This window comes from Hemiscyllium ocellatum, chromosome 1 (assembly GCF_020745735.1).
Source record: "Hemiscyllium ocellatum isolate sHemOce1 chromosome 1, sHemOce1.pat.X.cur, whole genome shotgun sequence".
NCBI classification, from domain to species: domain Eukaryota; kingdom Metazoa; phylum Chordata; class Chondrichthyes; order Orectolobiformes; family Hemiscylliidae; genus Hemiscyllium; species Hemiscyllium ocellatum.
The window spans coordinates 41,432,851-41,449,579 of record NC_083401.1 but is presented as its reverse complement, the minus strand read 5'-3'; the positions used below and the strand labels follow the sequence as shown (position 1 = coordinate 41,449,579).

Genomic DNA, 16,729 nt, shown 5'->3' with positions numbered 1-16,729 from the left:
CTGATCAGATGTTCTCTGGGGCAGCTTAACTTGCTTTACTTTGTTACCTTATTTTAATTTTTTGCCAGAAATGATGAGCCAAATGCTAGCTGCAGACTGTACTTTCAAAAAGACTTTGACACGCATTTGCCAAATGAAACCATGGTTATTTGGCAGCTTGATTGGTTATGTTTTATTTTTGATGAGCTGCCCTCATTCTGTTAGTGACTTCGCTTAGGAATTGTATGTTTATATTTTGTTAATCATGCATTCCCACTTAGATGGCAGCAATTCCATTTTGCAAGATACCACTCGCGATTCTGTTTCAAAGTTGTTCCCCTTTACAGAAGATGATTGAATAATGCTAAACCAGACTGAATAATAAATTGGTGCAATAAAAATCTACACATCTTAATTCTGCTTTTCTAATTGCTAGTTTAACAAATGACGTGAATTATTTGTAAAAGGTGGAAATTGCACAAAGGATGCTACCAAAAACAGTTATTTTAATTTAAAGCTTTTGACCTTTACATTGATTTTTATTTCAGCGATTTAAAACAAAAGTGAGGGAGGTGAAGAAGAACAGTATAATTTCAGAAAATGGCTGGTGGTAGGATGGTCAAATGCACAAAATGCCAGTTATACTTAAATGGAGAGTTCAGCAGTAAGAGTAGTGGTGAATGCACAGGAGTTGAAGGCTAGGGACAGGGAAGACTAAATAATAAAAGAATTGAAACACAACAAGAGTGAAAATTTTAAATTGGAGGCTTTTGTGGTCCCAACCTTCATACAGTTCAGGAAGACATGTGGGAATAGGTGAGTGTGGCTTGGTACAGGAAAGAAAATGAGGTTGGCATGCAAGTGAGAAGAACATTGGATTAGCTGAGTCCAGAATCAGTTAGAGAATTCAGTATTTCAGTGGCTGAAGGCAGGAATTGGTGAAAAGAGTTGGGAATGGGTTGTTTGTGACTGGCTTAAGAGAAAAGTTGACGTTATGGTGGTGGAGTTAGATGCTGCTTGTATTGGGGAGTTTGTGGGCTTTTGGCTAGTGTATATCGGAGATAGGAAACTCTCAGCGTCAACCTGCAATCGGTGGAGGGTTAGTTGGGTTCATTGTGAGGACTCAAGATGATAGCTTCAGTGTTTTTTAGCGTTTAGTTGGATAAAAGTACAACTGAACCAACAGTTCATGTTGGACACAGTTCCTATTGGGCAACCAGTCTAATGACATTTTGGCAGTGCAAGGTTGGGAGAGATGGTGGAGAAGTAGGGCTCCACGTATATCTGAAAATTGACTATCTGTGGATGCTAGAAATCCAAAATAAAACAAGTGTTGAACAAACTCTGCAGATCTGGCCACAACTGTGCGGAGAGAAGCAGTTAAACATTTTGAGTCCAAAATGACACTTCTTCGGAACTTTGGTTCCAAAGACAAGTCCTTTTGGACTCTAAATGCCAACTCTGTTTCTCTCTCCTGGAATTTTGACATACCTGCTGTGTTTCTCCAGCAATTTCTGTTTTTTATATTGGTGATGTCATCAAGTTATCTAAGCAACAGTCATATTAAAGCATTTTCATGGATTCATAAAATTCTTATCCTTAATTCTAATTCTGTCTTGCCTCTGCCTATCCCTGTAATCTCCTCTCATCTTCGGAGACATCAGCACTTTTCTAATTCAGGTCTCTTGCATTCCTAATCATTATTCACCACTGGTGCCCATGCCTTCAGTTGCTACAGCCCAAGCTCTGGAATTCCCTTCCTATACCTCACTTTTCTGCATTAAAATACAACTTAAAACCTACTTCATTTCAAGATTTTAGTCATTTGGCTTATTACCCCTGATGTGGTTTTAAAACTTATAGCACTACGCTGAAGAATCTTTTTAATGCTCTCTTACTTTTAAAGGCATTATATAAATGGTGATCGTGTTGATTGTTGTTCCCCTGATTGTGATTTGGATAATCAAGTGTATTTGCCTGTTGAAAAATTAACTTGCAACTCCACTGCACTTGTAGGAACACTATTGATTCTCTAAAATGTTGAGCTTCTTATCCTATCCAGATTCATATGTTATTATCAGGTTTTAATAATTTCAAAGTTTCTTCTTCTCAAATAGGCCATTGGTAATGCGAAAACGACAAGGAATGATAACAGCAGCCGCTTTGGGAAATACATCCAAATTGGTTTTGACCGACAATATTATATAATTGGTGCCAATATGCGAACCTATCTGCTGGAAAAGTCCAGAGTGGTTTTCCAGGTTTGTATCCATGACTTCTGCAGTAAAATATATTAGATCATGCACATAATAAATCAACTTTAAGTTATTCTCTGTAAAATTAAATGGAGTGAAACATATGTTAAATGTAACTTTCTCACCAAAGATTCTAAGCAGACAGAAAGATACAAAAATAAATGCTGACTTTCACCTAACCTTGTGTGGTCAGTAATTGAACGCCAATTGGCTGCCCCCTTTTGGTGTTGGCGTTCACTTGCATGGTTGAAGATGTTTTAACTTGTTACTTTGCCCTTACAATTAGATTCGTCAATACATCATAACAAGTATCAGTCTGATGACGTCAATTTGATTTGCACATTTTTACATATCAAATGTTGACTTGTAATCAATATTTCCAAAAAGAGCATTTATCCTAACTTAATGAATAAATTATCTGCATTTACTCATTTGTTATCCTAAGCATTGAGTTTTACCAGTTACACTCTCCGCACTACTTTTGTTTTTTTTATTATTCAGCATATTTGTCTGCTTTCTGTTCCATCAATGTCTTGAGGAAGAAGGTAACATTAGAGCCGTACTGCTCAGAGTGTGTGCACGGCCCAACAAAATAGAGATAATAAGATTTCCCTCTTGCTGAAAACTGGAAGTGATTACCATAATTATGAAACTGACTTTTCCACCTTATGAAAAAGAAGAATATTACACTTCCAATCATGTGTTAGGTCATTTGAAATGATTTTTACTCTGTATAGCAACAGTTTTGGTAAAGTATCCGTCATCTGCCTGATGTATTTAAATTTAACGAGCCTAATTATTGGTCTGAAATGACTGTGGTACTATTTATAAGGTTACTGACTAATGGGTGATTTTGTGATTGAGAATTATTGGGAATAATTGACTTTCTATTGATTTTAGAAAATTATCTTTCTTTTCAAGTTGTCTAACCATGGTGGGATGATGTGGCGCCACAAAGTGGAAAAGCATTGGTGCATGTCCAAAACTGTATTAGGGAATTTTCAAGTGCAGCTGTATCATTTGTTGGAATTTGGAGGCCACACCTTTGGCCTGTTTATTGGAGGATGGATATGCTTGCTTTGGAAGCAGTACAGTGAAGATTCACTAGATTGTTTTCTAGGTTCAAAGAGTTGTCCTATGAGGTGAATAAATTAGACCTTGCTCTCTGGAATTACGTAAAACATAAAAACATTAGAAGTATGAACAGGAGTAGGCAATTCTGCCCTTTAAACCTGCGCTGCCTTTTTGTTGTGAACATGGTTGATCATCCAACTCAAAAGCCTATAACTGTAAGATGTGAATTCCTTGAAACATGCAAGGTTCTGAAGAGTTTTTGCATAGTAGACACTGAGAAGTTGTTTTCCTCTGATTAGGGAATTGGAAACATGCAGATAAAATCTTGGCAGAGGGAGACGGCACGATCATTTGAGATTGAGATGAGGAATTAATTCACTTAAAATATTGTGATTCTTTGGAATTCTGTACATCAGTGAGCAATTGATGGTCCATCGCTGACTATATTTATTGCTGTGGTAGATGGAATTTTGGTATCATGGGCAATCAACATATGAAGAGCAGGCAGAAAAGTAGAGTTGAGATAAAAGATTAGCCCTAATTGTATTGAATGATAGAATAGGCTGGTAAGGCTGAGTGGTCCTCTCTCAGTTGTTATGTAGACAAAAGTAGAAAGACCCAATACCAGAAAAAGAAGTGGATGCTGAGTTACCTAAACCTCAAATTGGTTTTCTATGGCTCCTCTTGCCTAGCAAAATTAGATTCTGTTATATTTGGGGGAAAATTCTCTTCTGGTTGGAGTCATACCTGACACACAGGAAGTTGATTGCAGTTGTTGATGACCAGTTCTGGGACTTCACTGCTAGAGTTGCTAAATGGGATAGACTCTGATCATATCTAGATTGGTCATCCATAAGGCCTCATGGGCCATCAGCAGCAGCAGAATTGTATTCCAACACAGTCAGTCTTAAAGACACAAATCAGAATGTGACGACGTACTCCCAACCCACCTAAATAAGTGCACCTCCAACAACACTTGAGAGTGACCTCAAACAAAATAAAATGACCTGCTTTATTGGCACCACAACCACAAATATTTTCCACTACTGATGTACAATAGGTACTGTAGGAATTCACAAAAGCTTCTTAGGCAGCATTTTTAAACCAATGATCACCACCATCTAGACGCAGCAGATACGTGAAATTTGGAAATATATTGCCAATCCTTCAGTTTCTCTGGGTAAAAATATCACAGTTCCCTCCCTAAGGGCATTGTTGGTCTACCTACAGCACATGGACTGCAGAGGTTCAAGAAAGCAGATCACTACGACCTTCTCCAGGGCAACTAGGACCGGTAATAAATGTTAGCCACCCAGTGTTGCCCACGTTGAATGAATGGGCACCTGCAGTTCTGCTCCAGTGATCTTCCTCATTTTGGAAATATATCACCTTTGCTGTAGCTGGAGCACAATCCTGGAACTCACTCGCCACATTAACTCCACCACAAGGTAACTAGGAGTGGGCAGTGAAGCCCAGATCCCTTGAGTGGTTTTAAAAACGTCTCATCATTAGTTCGCTGGTGGGCAATTTGGACTTGGATTTAAAACAGGGAAAAATAGCTATCAACTGTGTATCCTTGATTAATATAATTAAATAGCATTTCTAGTTTAAATTCTGAACATTCAATACTTGATATTTAGTTACTTTCAACCTCTTTGCAGTTTTATTTACATTTGGCATCACAAACAATTGATAGAATCTACTGCAGCCATATTCTATTTTTAAAAAATTGCTTTCAAGAAGGTAGTAATCTGGCAAATGCTGTAAAATGATTCAAGTTCAAACAAACCTCAAATTCAACCAGGCTACTTGTTTAAAAAAAAACTCATGCATAAATGAAAAGCAAGGTGAACATACTGCAAGCTACTTATTGGTGCTTCAATACCTTGGAGTGATGTTAAAAAGCCTCTTTTTACTAAGAACAAACAAACTTTGGAGGGACAACTTACCTTGAGCATCAACTGGATATTTCTAAACTAGTTTGTGTGTTACATGTTGACATCCTGGAAACAAGTCACAGTGTCCTCTATAAAGAGGCCATGGTGCAGTGGCGGTCTCCCTACCTTGGACTGAGAGGCCCAATGCCATCTGCTCCAGAGATGTGTAACAATATCTCTTAACAGGTTGATTAGAAAAGTAAGTAAAGCAGGAATCGAGCATAGGAAGGAGAGAAGGTGTTAAAGAAAATCTTGCCAAGAGAAAAACATTTTTGCCTTTTGTCTTTGTTGTTTAGGCAGAAGATGAACGTAACTACCATATCTTCTACCAGTTGTGTGCCTCAGCCAATCGACCCGATTTCAAAGAACTGAAATTAAGTAAGTTAGTTCATCCAATTGTTCCAATACTGAAATAAAAAGATGTACTCTCATCTTTCACCTTGTGTATGAATTCACTGCCAGAAGAGCACTGTTTTGGATATGTTTCCACAGTCATATTGGTGTTAGAAAAGTCAAAATGTTAATAGAGGCGATATACATTGCTTGCTGATGATTCATATGCATTACTAGCTTAATTTTACCTCTTGTGTTTATTCTGAATAAAATACAAGAGTTTTAAATAGAATGCCAGCATGCGCTAGGAATTACCCAAGTGCTTTGTAACTACTTTAATTAATTCCATTTGAAGAGCTGTCGTTGTTGTTATGCAGCAAGGTCCCAAAAGAAGCAGTTTGGACTTTTTGGTGTTTTTGGCTGAGGGGGTAACATCAACAGTGCATCCACAAGTTTCTCTGCACTTTCTCAGGTAATGCAGCAAAATCTTTTGTATGTTAACTTTACAGACACTGGACCAGCTTTGTTTAAAACAGTGACCCAGAGATAGTTAAGTATAAACTTTAAAGATGGCAAAGTAGGTCAAGAAGGAAATTAATAAAATGTGGAGTCCAGAGCTAATGAAAAAGATATAGTGGATAAAAGGCAAGAAATTATGAAAATCCTGGATTAACTAGCTTGACCATAATTATCATCATAATGTATCAAAGATTATTTTGTTTCATTTATTTGATAAACTTTACGCATACAATGAGCTCCTGAATTTGACCATGAATGGTGAGGACTAGAGTTTCTTAAATGAATGAATACATTTTAGTATTGTTAAATAATGTGTTATTTTTTTTAAAAATCTGAATTAATTCTTAATTCTGTGCTTCACAGTTTTAAAAATAATATGAGGTTAGTGTTTGAATTATCCTCCTGGTGAAATATTAAATAATGGGAGAAAGTTATAGACTCTGTAGTTTTTGGAGGGAAATCAATTTAGGGATATAGGGAGCAAACTGTACTCTCTGTTTTGAACTCGGAAGCCAGTCAGCCAGACTGAAATATTCTTTTCTAGCCCTGTGTATTCTTGTGGCTGATAATAATAATGCAGTCTGCATCATTCTTCAGTGTATAAATAACACTGGTGACATTCAAGCTGTTAAAACAGTTGGACAAGCAGATTATAAACTTGAACTCAACATGTTGCTACTTAAGTAGTGCTTATCAATTTGCAAACTGGAGTGGGAGTGAAGAATGTTTGGAATCAATTTCTACAATGATTGGTTAATATAATTTATGCATTTGGTGTCTGATAAATGCAGAAAATACTTGGAGGGGCTTTCATGAAGTAGTGAAACATTTGTAAATTAAAGGTTTGCCAACAAGATGAAGGATTATTTCAACGATTTGATCTCCACAACACAATTAGGAGCTGTCGCTATAATGAATATGGCGTAGTCTCACCACAAATTAGCACTCTTTCTTTAGCTTTGTGCCCTTTTAGTGCTTTGTAATGTAGGTTACTTTGTAGAAGATGGCAGGATAGTTACAGGGATGGTCTAATACTTGTTCTATATTGGAGTGTAACATTTTTCAGGATTTTGATATGGATTAAACTCCTTGAAGGGTAACTGGCTGCTGATACAATGTGACATTCATTAGGAAATGGTGGCATCATAGTCAAGCTACTGGACTAATAATCCAGTGGCCTGAAGGCAGTTAAGATCAGTTCAATAAAAGTCTAGTTTTAACAATGACCGTAAACCCATCATCGATTTGTTGTTTTAAACAACTGATTCGATAATGCCCTTTTTTTAAGGGAAGAAAGTCTGCCATATTTTTTTCATTTTCTAATCAACCTGTTTAGAGACTGTATTATACATCTTTGGAGCAAATGGGACATTAACATGGATCCCTTGGTCCAGTGGTAGGGACACCGCCACTGTGCCACAGGAGTTTTAATCTACTTTGCTTACTTTGTCCAACCTACATGATTCCAAATCTACTGCAATTAACTGCTCTTTGAAATGAAAGAGCAAGCCATTCATGTCAAGGGCAATTACGTGTGGGCAACACGTTGTCCTTGCTGGTGACACGCAGATGGGCGAATGGATATCTTAAAAAAACCCTAAAAATGAGATACCAACCTAAAACTACAACACAGGAGTACACGCTAAGCTACAGATACTACATCAATGAACAGGGCTAAGTGATTAAGTAACCATTAGATCTGATCATGTGCTGCTATTCTGCCAGAACCAGTTGTGAAAGGTGGTGAACGTCTACAAAACTCACCAATATTAGTGATAGGGAAAACTCTGATAAGCAATTTACCAACTTCTTGAGTAATGAGAATGAGCCATAAATACTGGCTAAGCCAAAGAAACCCTTGGCTGAGGGGACTGGGGGCATTCTAGCGAAGTTTGCAGATGATACAAAGTTAGGTGGACAGGCAGGTAGTACTGAGGAAGTGGGGAGGCTACAGAAGGATCTAGACAGTTTGGGAGAGTGGTCCAGGAAATGGCTGATGGAATTTAATGTGAGCAAGTGCGAGGTCTTGCACTTTGGCAAAAAGAATAAAAGCATAGACTATTTTCTAAATGGTGAGAAAGTTAGTAGAGCCAAAGTACAAAGGGATCTGGGAACGCTATTCGAGGATTCTCTAAAGGTAAACATGCAGGTTGAGTCCGTGATTAAGAAAGCGAATGCAATGTTGTCTCTTATTTCAAGAGGGTTGGAATATAAAAGCAGAGATGTGCTATTGAGACTTTATAAAGCTCTGGTTAGGCCTCATTTGGAGTACTGTATCCAGTTTTGGTCCCCACACTTCAGGAAGGACGTACTGGCACTGGAACGTGTCCAACGGAGATTCACACGGATGATCCCTGGAATGGTAGCTGCAAATGTGTTGCTGGTCAAAGCACAGCAGGCCAGGCAGCATCTCAGGAATAGAGAATTCGACGTTTCGAGCATAAGTCCTGATGAAGGGCTTATGCTCGAAACGTCAAATTCTCTATTCCTGAGATGCTGCCTGGCCTGCTGTGCTTTGACCAGCAACACATTTGCAGCTGTGATCTCCAGCATCTGCAGACCTCATTTTTTATCCCTGGAATGGTAGGTCTAACATATGAGGAACGGCTGAGGATCCTGGGATTGTATTCATTGGAGTTTAGAAGATTAAGGGGAGACTTAATAGAGACGTACAAGATAATACATGGTTTGGAAAGGGTGGACGTTAGGAAATTGTTTCCATTAGGCGAGGAGACTAGGACCTGTGGACACAGCCTTAGAATTAGAGGGGGTCAATTCAGAACAGAAATGCGGAGACATTTCTTCAGCCAGAGGGCGGTGGGCCTGTGGAATTCATTGCCACAGAGTGCAGTGGAGGCCGGGACGCTAAATGACTTCAAGGCAGAGATTGATAAATTCTTGTTGTATCGAGAAATTAAGGGCTACGGGGAGAATGCTGGTAAGCGGAGTTGAAATGCCCATCAGCCATGATTGAATGGCGGAGTGGACTCGATGGGCCGAATGGCCTTACTTCCACTCCTACGTCTTATGGTCTTATACCATGAAGGCATACAAAAAAGGAGCAAATAAAGGGATATTGTCAAAAATAAAAGCTCTCTGTGATGGATGCGATAAATTAGCATGGGTGCAAGATTGGCTCATTAGCACAAAACAAAAATGAATCCATAAATAGATCATTGTCTGGTAGGGTGTGACGAACAAAGACCCAAAGGGGTCTCTGTGGAACTTTAAACCTTTTACAATTGGTATCAATGATGTAGCTGAGGATGTGAAGGCATGTTAGCTAAATTTACAGTGCATAAGCAGTTATGAAAGTATGCCGTGAAGAATACAAGAGTTTGGGGACAGATATAGTTAGGCTGAGTGAGGAGGCAAAAATCAGGCCGATGAGTATGATGTAGGAAAATTTGAAGGAGTTTCCCATGTACTCTAATTTTATTTACTTACTTCCCCTGGGACCTTATTCAGAAACCTTCTGAAAATCTAAATATACCATATCCTCTTGTTCTTCATTGTTTATGCTGCAAGTAGCATCTCCAAAAATCTCCCGAGTTTGTCAAATATGATTTCCCTTTCACAAGTCCATACTGACTCTGCCTGATTTTGCACATCTTTTTCTAATAGTTTATTTCTTCCTTCTTTATAACTGATTCCAATATTTTCCTTTCTACTTCCCTTAGACATCAGGCCTGAAGTTTTACACACGCCTTCATAGGATCAGCCCATCAAGTTCACACTGATGCTCTGAAGAGCATCCCACCCAATCCCCATAATCCTGCATTTCCCATTGATAATTCATCGAACACGCACATTCCTGAGCACTATAGGACAACTTAGCTAATGCACCTAACCTGCACATCTTTGGACTGTGTGAAGAAACCAGAGCACCTGGAGGAAACCCATGTAGACACAGGGAGAATGTGCAAACTCCACACAGACTGTTGCCAGAGGGTGGAATCAAACCCAGATCCCTGGTGCTGTGAGACAGCAGTGCTAACCATTGAACCAACATGCCGCACCAACCTCCTTTTAAATAGTGGAGTAACATCTGGCAACTTCGAGTCGGAAGCCTTCCAATAGGAACCTTTCCCGAATTTATACAACTATGCAAGATAAAAATGAAGTGTTGGAGAAACTTCATAGGTCTGGCAGCATCTTTGGGAGAGAAACAGTTAACAATTTGAAGAAGAATGAAAGAATCATACAGCATGAAATCAGACCATTTGGACCAACTCATCTACACTGACTAGACATTCCAATCTGACCTAGTTCTATTCTACAGCATTTGGTCCATATCCCTGCAAACCCCTCCTCTTCATATACCCATCCGGGTGGCTTTTAAATATTGTTATTTTATCCACCTCTGCCACTTCCCCTCTCAGCTCATTCCATGTGCACACCATTTTCTGCGTAAAATGGTTACCCCTCAGGTCCTTTTTTTAAAAAAGAACTTACCCCTGTCGCCCTAAACCTATGTTTAGGTTTTGGATTACCCCACCCTAGAAAAAAACCTGAGGCCATTTATGCTATCTATGCCCCCCGTGATTTTATAGCCCTCTGGTCACTCTTCAGTCTCTAACACTCCAGGGAGAAAAGTTCCACATTATATTCAGCCTCTACCCTTAGCTCATAGCCCGCCAATCCCAGCAACATCCTTGTAAATCTTTTCTGTGCCCTCAAAAAAAACAACTGTTTCTCTCTCCATAAATGTTTGTTGTCAGACCTGCTGAGTTTCTCCAACACCTTTTTTGTTTTTATTTTATATTCACATTGTCCACAGTTCTTTGCTTTCCTTTTAGAATTATGATAAATACCTGCCAACTCATCCATTATTTCTGTTGCTGCTACTTTTAACACTCTGGGATGAGGCTTATTTGGTCCAGGAGATTTATCAAATCTCAGCAAATGTTATTACAGAGTCATAGAGATGTACAGCATGGAAACAGACCCTTCAGTCCAACCCATCCATGCCGACCAGATATCCCAACCCAATCTAGTCCCACCTGCCAGTACCCGGTCCATATCCTTCCAAACCCTTCCTATTTATGTACCCATCCAAGTGCCTCTTACATGTTGAAATTGTACCTGCCTTCACCACATCCTCTGGCAGCTCAGTCCATACATGTACCACCCTCTGCGTGAAAAAGTTGCCTCTTAGGTCCCTTTTTATATCTTTCCCCTCTCACCCTAAACCTATGCCCTCTAGTTCTAGACTCCCTGACCCCAGGGAAAAGCCTTTGTCTGTTTATCCTATCCATGCCCCTCATAATTTTGTAAACCTGATAAGGCCACCCCTCAGCCTCCAACGCTCCAGGGAAAACAGCCCCAACCTGTTCAGCCTCTCCCTGTAACTCAGATCCTCCAACCCCGGCAACATCCTTGTAAATCTTTTCTGAATCCTTTCAAGGTACACAACATCTTTCCGATAGGAAGGAGATCAGAATTGCACGCAATAGTCCAACAGTGGCCTTATTTCACCAGTTCAGTTTTAGAAGTCCCTTGGTTGCCTCTTTTTCTGAGATTTTCTGAATCATCGCCATGAAGATATATGAAAAGGAATTTCTCCACCATTTTTCTTTGCTCCATTAAAAATTCTCCTTCCCCATCTGTAATGGGCGTACATTTATCCTTGTGAATCTTTATCCTTTTGCATGCCAATAGAAGTCTTGTTTTTGTCAACTTCAATGCTTCTCCTCCTGAATTTATATTCTCTTTTTTTTTCTTTCCTCATCAATTTCTCGTTCTTCCTTTCAGTCAGAACTTGCTCCCATATCTCTGGCATTGAATACCACTATTGCTAACACAGGTTCAATGTTTTGGGGAAGATATGTGGAGATATGAGGAAGATTTTTCTACACACTCTGGATGATAATATTTGTAAGCTTGTCCTATGAGGGTGATGGAAGGCGAATGATTTATGATTTCAAAAGGAAATTGGATGACCATTTAAGTGAAATAAGCATTTGGAATGGAAGGGGGTAATGGGACTGATTTGAATTGTGTAGCATGGACTGGATGGATCAAGTAAGCTGCTGTGAATATGATTCTAGAAAAATCTAGAAGTTTGCAATGCATGCTAGAACAGAAATGCTAGATAAGAATCAAAAATATTGTCATAAGCTAGTTGAGCATTTTTACAAAGCCAAGTCAATGGAAATTGATACCATTTCTCTGTAAGTCAGTAAATTACCTTAAGTGTCAGTATAATGGTAGCATGCTGTACATAGTGACTGAATGTACAAATTTATTTCCAATTGGTATAATCTGTACTTTAACCAACTGCAAGCTGTGATGTCTAGTGATTGCCTGCTTAAACACTGATGTGATGAGAATGCCACCTCGAATTTGATTACAAATCATTTTAATTATTTCATTTATATGAATCATGCGGGTTCCTATGCATTTTTAAAAAATTCTTTTCATTATCTCTAATTGAAATTTGTCCCAGTAGAAAATAATTTCTTTGGGAAATCTTTGTCAAATATCTTGTAATGTAGAAAAGTCAATTTTTTTTTATCAATTTCCTGTTTTTTTTCAAAGGAATTCAAGATCCATTCCTCTGATATTAAATTGCTAATTGCCTTTGAATGTTTTGTCTTTGACCTTGAGATGTGAAGAAGTGAGCAACAATGTTTGGGTGAATGTCTGTCTGTTTATTTTTCTTGCCAAATTGTGTGGAAGAAATGGAAGCTTTGAAATGAGGAGTGAAAACTTTTAAAGGGCTGCTCAAAAAGAGAAGTGGAAGAAAGTCCATGTGATATCACATTATGAATCGCTCTCAAAAAAAAATTGATGTGGAATGGTGATGAATTATTTTAAACTTGGTGGTCATTGTTGGATGCAAAAATATATTTTGAAAAGAGGTAGCAAAAGATTGTGGATATTTGATAACTGAATGACAAGGAGAAACTAAAGGAGGATAACTTATTCTCATTGGAAAATAGTCTTAAGAAAATGTCCAGATTTGTTTTGTAAAATGCAAAAATGGGGTAGATAATGGGAATGAGATGGGGCAGGGTTAGGGCTGGTGAATGTGGAGATTGGAGTCAGTTAAGAGTCAATCATGCTGCTATTCCAGTTGACTTCCCATTCCTGTTGATTTCCCATTCCATGTACCAATTCTCGGTGAGCAATACAAACTAGTGGACAATTTTATTGGAGTCTGTTGAGGTATATGGAAATGGGCCATAGTGGTTTTCCCTTTAATTTTCCATGATTCTTTCTGTCCATCTTCTACTGGGACTCTTTCTGTACTTTTCTCAACAGTGTGACTGTGGTTTGCAGCTTGGCCAAAATTAGTCAGTGAATCAATCATTCTTTCTTTATTCCAAATTAGTTGCAACCAATATTGTAAGTCACCCTGTCTCTTTAATTTGTGCTAATTTATGACACTTATGGATTTCAGCCAAATGATATGTGGCTCAAGAGATTGTGTCATCTGAGACATTTTCCAAATAAATAGTGGACAGATGTCTGTATTCTGATTGTAAATGAAAACTACATTGAAGATATTCTAATTATCACAGCATGTTTAATAATTAATTTAATCATATTCAGTTTTAATCCTTTGTGCTGAGCATTGTAAGCCTCAAAAACGCTCAGTACACTTCCAGTGGTTCATTTACTCACTTGGAATGTTAATTTCCAGCCTCTCTCTCCAACGAATTTGCTGATTTCTCACAGCATTTTCAAGAAAGTTCAGGAGTCTTGTTGAATAAATGTAATTGACAAAAATCTGAATCAATAGAATAAGAAAACTTGGGTAAGGAGACTCCAATCCGGTCATCGAGTCAGCTACTTCAATTCACTTTTATAATGGATAGAAATGAATGTTCCTCAGTTTAGCAAGTTGGAAGCCTGGTTTTTAACTGGGTGGAGTGGGGACAGGAGTAGGGTGGGGGGGTTGGGGAGGGGGTGGTGGAGGTGGAGATTGGAGTCAGTTAGAGTCAATCATGCTGCTGTGGGTCTGGAGACACATACTGGCCACCTGTTCTTATTTCCAGTAAACACAGCTAATTCAAAATGATCAATAGATTTTATTCTTTTTAAATTTTAATGAAATTCTTTGTCACTGTGTTCCCAGTCCATTACAGAAACTTAATAGCTTAATACTTTATAACATCCATTCTACTAAATTACTAGCATAAATTGTGGTGTAATTGCAGACTAGAACATGCTAATTTTTTTTTTACATACACTTCTGGGTTGTGGATGTTGCTGGCTGGCCAGTATTTATTACACAGTCCTAGTTGCACTTGAGAAGGCTGACCAAGAGCCTCATTGTAAATGCTTGGCATGAAGGAGGAAGCTTTCCAATTTATATTATTATTATTTGTTCTGTTGGAACAGAAAGTTTAGGCTGATGCTCCAGAACACTACTGAGGGAGATGTGCAATGCTAGAAGCACCATCTTTTGAGTGAAAGTTTGAGCTGAGTCCCTGACTACTATTTCATGGCATTCCTTTAGTGAAGAGCAGGGGAGTTAATCTGGTGCCATCACCAATGTCTTTTCCTCAATCAATATCGCTGACAGCAATAATCTGGTTATTATGGCATTATTTGTTGGAACTTGCTGTGTGTAAATCAGCTGCCACCTCTCCTACACTGTAACAGTGAACGCACTGTAAAATACTTGCATTCGTAAAATAATGCACTTATTAGGTATTGTCAGCATGGCTTTATTGGGGAGGGGTGGGATGATGTCTTGTCTCTCAAACTTGATTGGGTTTTTTGAGGAAGTGAAGATGGTGATTGAGTGTAGGGCAAAGGATGTTGTCTACAAGGACTTTAGGAGTTGGGAGGTCATGTTGCGGCTGTACAGGACATTGATTAGGTCACTTTTGAATATTGCATGCAATTCTGGTCTCCTTGAAAACTTGAAAGGGTTCAGAAAAGACTTACAAGGATGTTGCCAGGGTTGAGGGTTTGAGCTATGGGAAGAGGTTGAATAGACTGGGGCTGTTTTCCCTGGAGTGTCAGAGGCTTAGTGGTGACCTTTATAGAGGTTTATAAAAACAATTGGGGCACTCAATAGGATACGTAGGCAACGTCTTTTCCCTGGGGTGGGGGAGTCCAGAACTAGACGGCATAGGTTTAGAGGTGACAGGGAAAAGATATAAATGAGACCCAAGGGGCACTATTATCATGCAAAGGGTGGTGCCAGAGGAAGTGGTAGAAGCTGGTACAATTACAATACTTAAAAGGCATCTGGGTGGGTATATGAATAGGAAGAGATATGGACCAAGTGCTGGCAAATGAGACTGGCTTATATTGGAATATCTGGTCGGCATGAACAAGTTGAATGAAAGGGTCTGTTTCCTTTGGTGATCTCTGACTCTATTTGACAAGGCTCCTCGTGATAGGTTGATCCAGAAGATTAAGGGGGCGGCACGGTGGCTCAATGGTTAGCACTGCTGCCTCACAGCGCCAGGGCCCCAGGTTCGATTCCAGCCTTGGACGACTGTCTGTGTGGAGTTTGCACATTCTCCTCGTGTCTGTGTGGATTTTCTCTGGGTGTTCTGGTTTCCTCCCACAGTCCAAAAATGTACAGGTCAGGTGGATTGGCTATGCTAAATTGTCCATAGTGTTAGATGCATTAGTCAGAAGGGGAATGGGTTTGGGTGGATTACTCTTCAGAGGGTCGGTGTGGACTTGTTGGGCCAAATGGCCTGTTTCCACATTGTAAGTAATCTAATTTAATCAAGTTACTTGATTCACAATGAGTTGGTAAGTTTGATACAAAATTATCTTGGCCATAGAAGGCAATTGTGGGGAGTTGTTTTTCTGAGTGAATATCTGTTAGCAGTGGTGTTCTGCAGGGATCAGTGTTTGGACCTTTGTCATTTGCTTTTTGGATGAAAATATAGGGGGTCTGATAAGTAATTTTGCAGATGAAATGAAAGTTGCTTGAATAATGAGGAAGTTTATCAAAGGTTACAGCAGACTACAGATCATTTGGAAAGTTAGGCAGGGAGTTGGCAGATCAAGATTAATCCAGGCAAGTGTGAGCTGGTGCACTTTGGGAGGTGAAAATGCAAGAAGTGAGTGTACAGTAATTAGCAGGACCCTTAGGAACATTAATGTACATAAAGATCTTGGAGTGCAAGTCCTATAGCTCTCTGAAAGTGGATACAGTGGTGATGAAGTCATATGGCATGCTTGTCTTCATTGGTCACGGCACCGAGTATAAAAGTTGGTAAGTTGTGTTACAGCTGTATAAAACTTTGTCGGCCACTTTGTAGAGTATTGCATATAATTCTGGTCACCATACCTATAGGAAGGATGTGGATGCTTTGGAGAGGGTGCAAAAGAAGTTTACCAGGATGTTGCCTGGATTGATTGTATTACCTATAAAGAGTTTAGACAAACTTTGATAATTTTTGCTAGAGCCTCAGAGGTTGAGGGACAACCTGAAACAAGTATATAGAATTATGAGAGACATGGCAAGGGTGGATAGTCAAAGCCTTTTTTTTTCCTCAGGGTGGGAATGTCAAAAACTAGGGCCATGGGTTTAAAGTGAGGGGGGAAAGTTTAAAGGAGATGTGTGAGGCATGTTTTTACACACCAGTTGGTAGATGCCTAGAATATGCCACCATGGGAGGTGGTAGAAGCAACCACGTTAGCAACTTGTTA

General features: G+C 39.1%; 1 protein-coding gene across 2 annotated transcripts in view; it reads left to right on the top strand.

The window, feature by feature from the left end:
- Positions 1–16,729, top strand: part of myo5b (myosin VB) — a 258,490-nt gene that overhangs the window by 104,401 nt on the left and 137,360 nt on the right. For both annotated transcript variants that reach the window (XM_060850127.1, XM_060850044.1), the window contains exons 6-7: positions 2,097–2,240; positions 5,542–5,623. In XM_060850127.1, the coding sequence (XP_060706110.1) occupies positions 2,097–2,240; positions 5,542–5,623 (226 nt within the window). The remainder of the gene's footprint in view (positions 1–2,096; positions 2,241–5,541; positions 5,624–16,729) is intronic.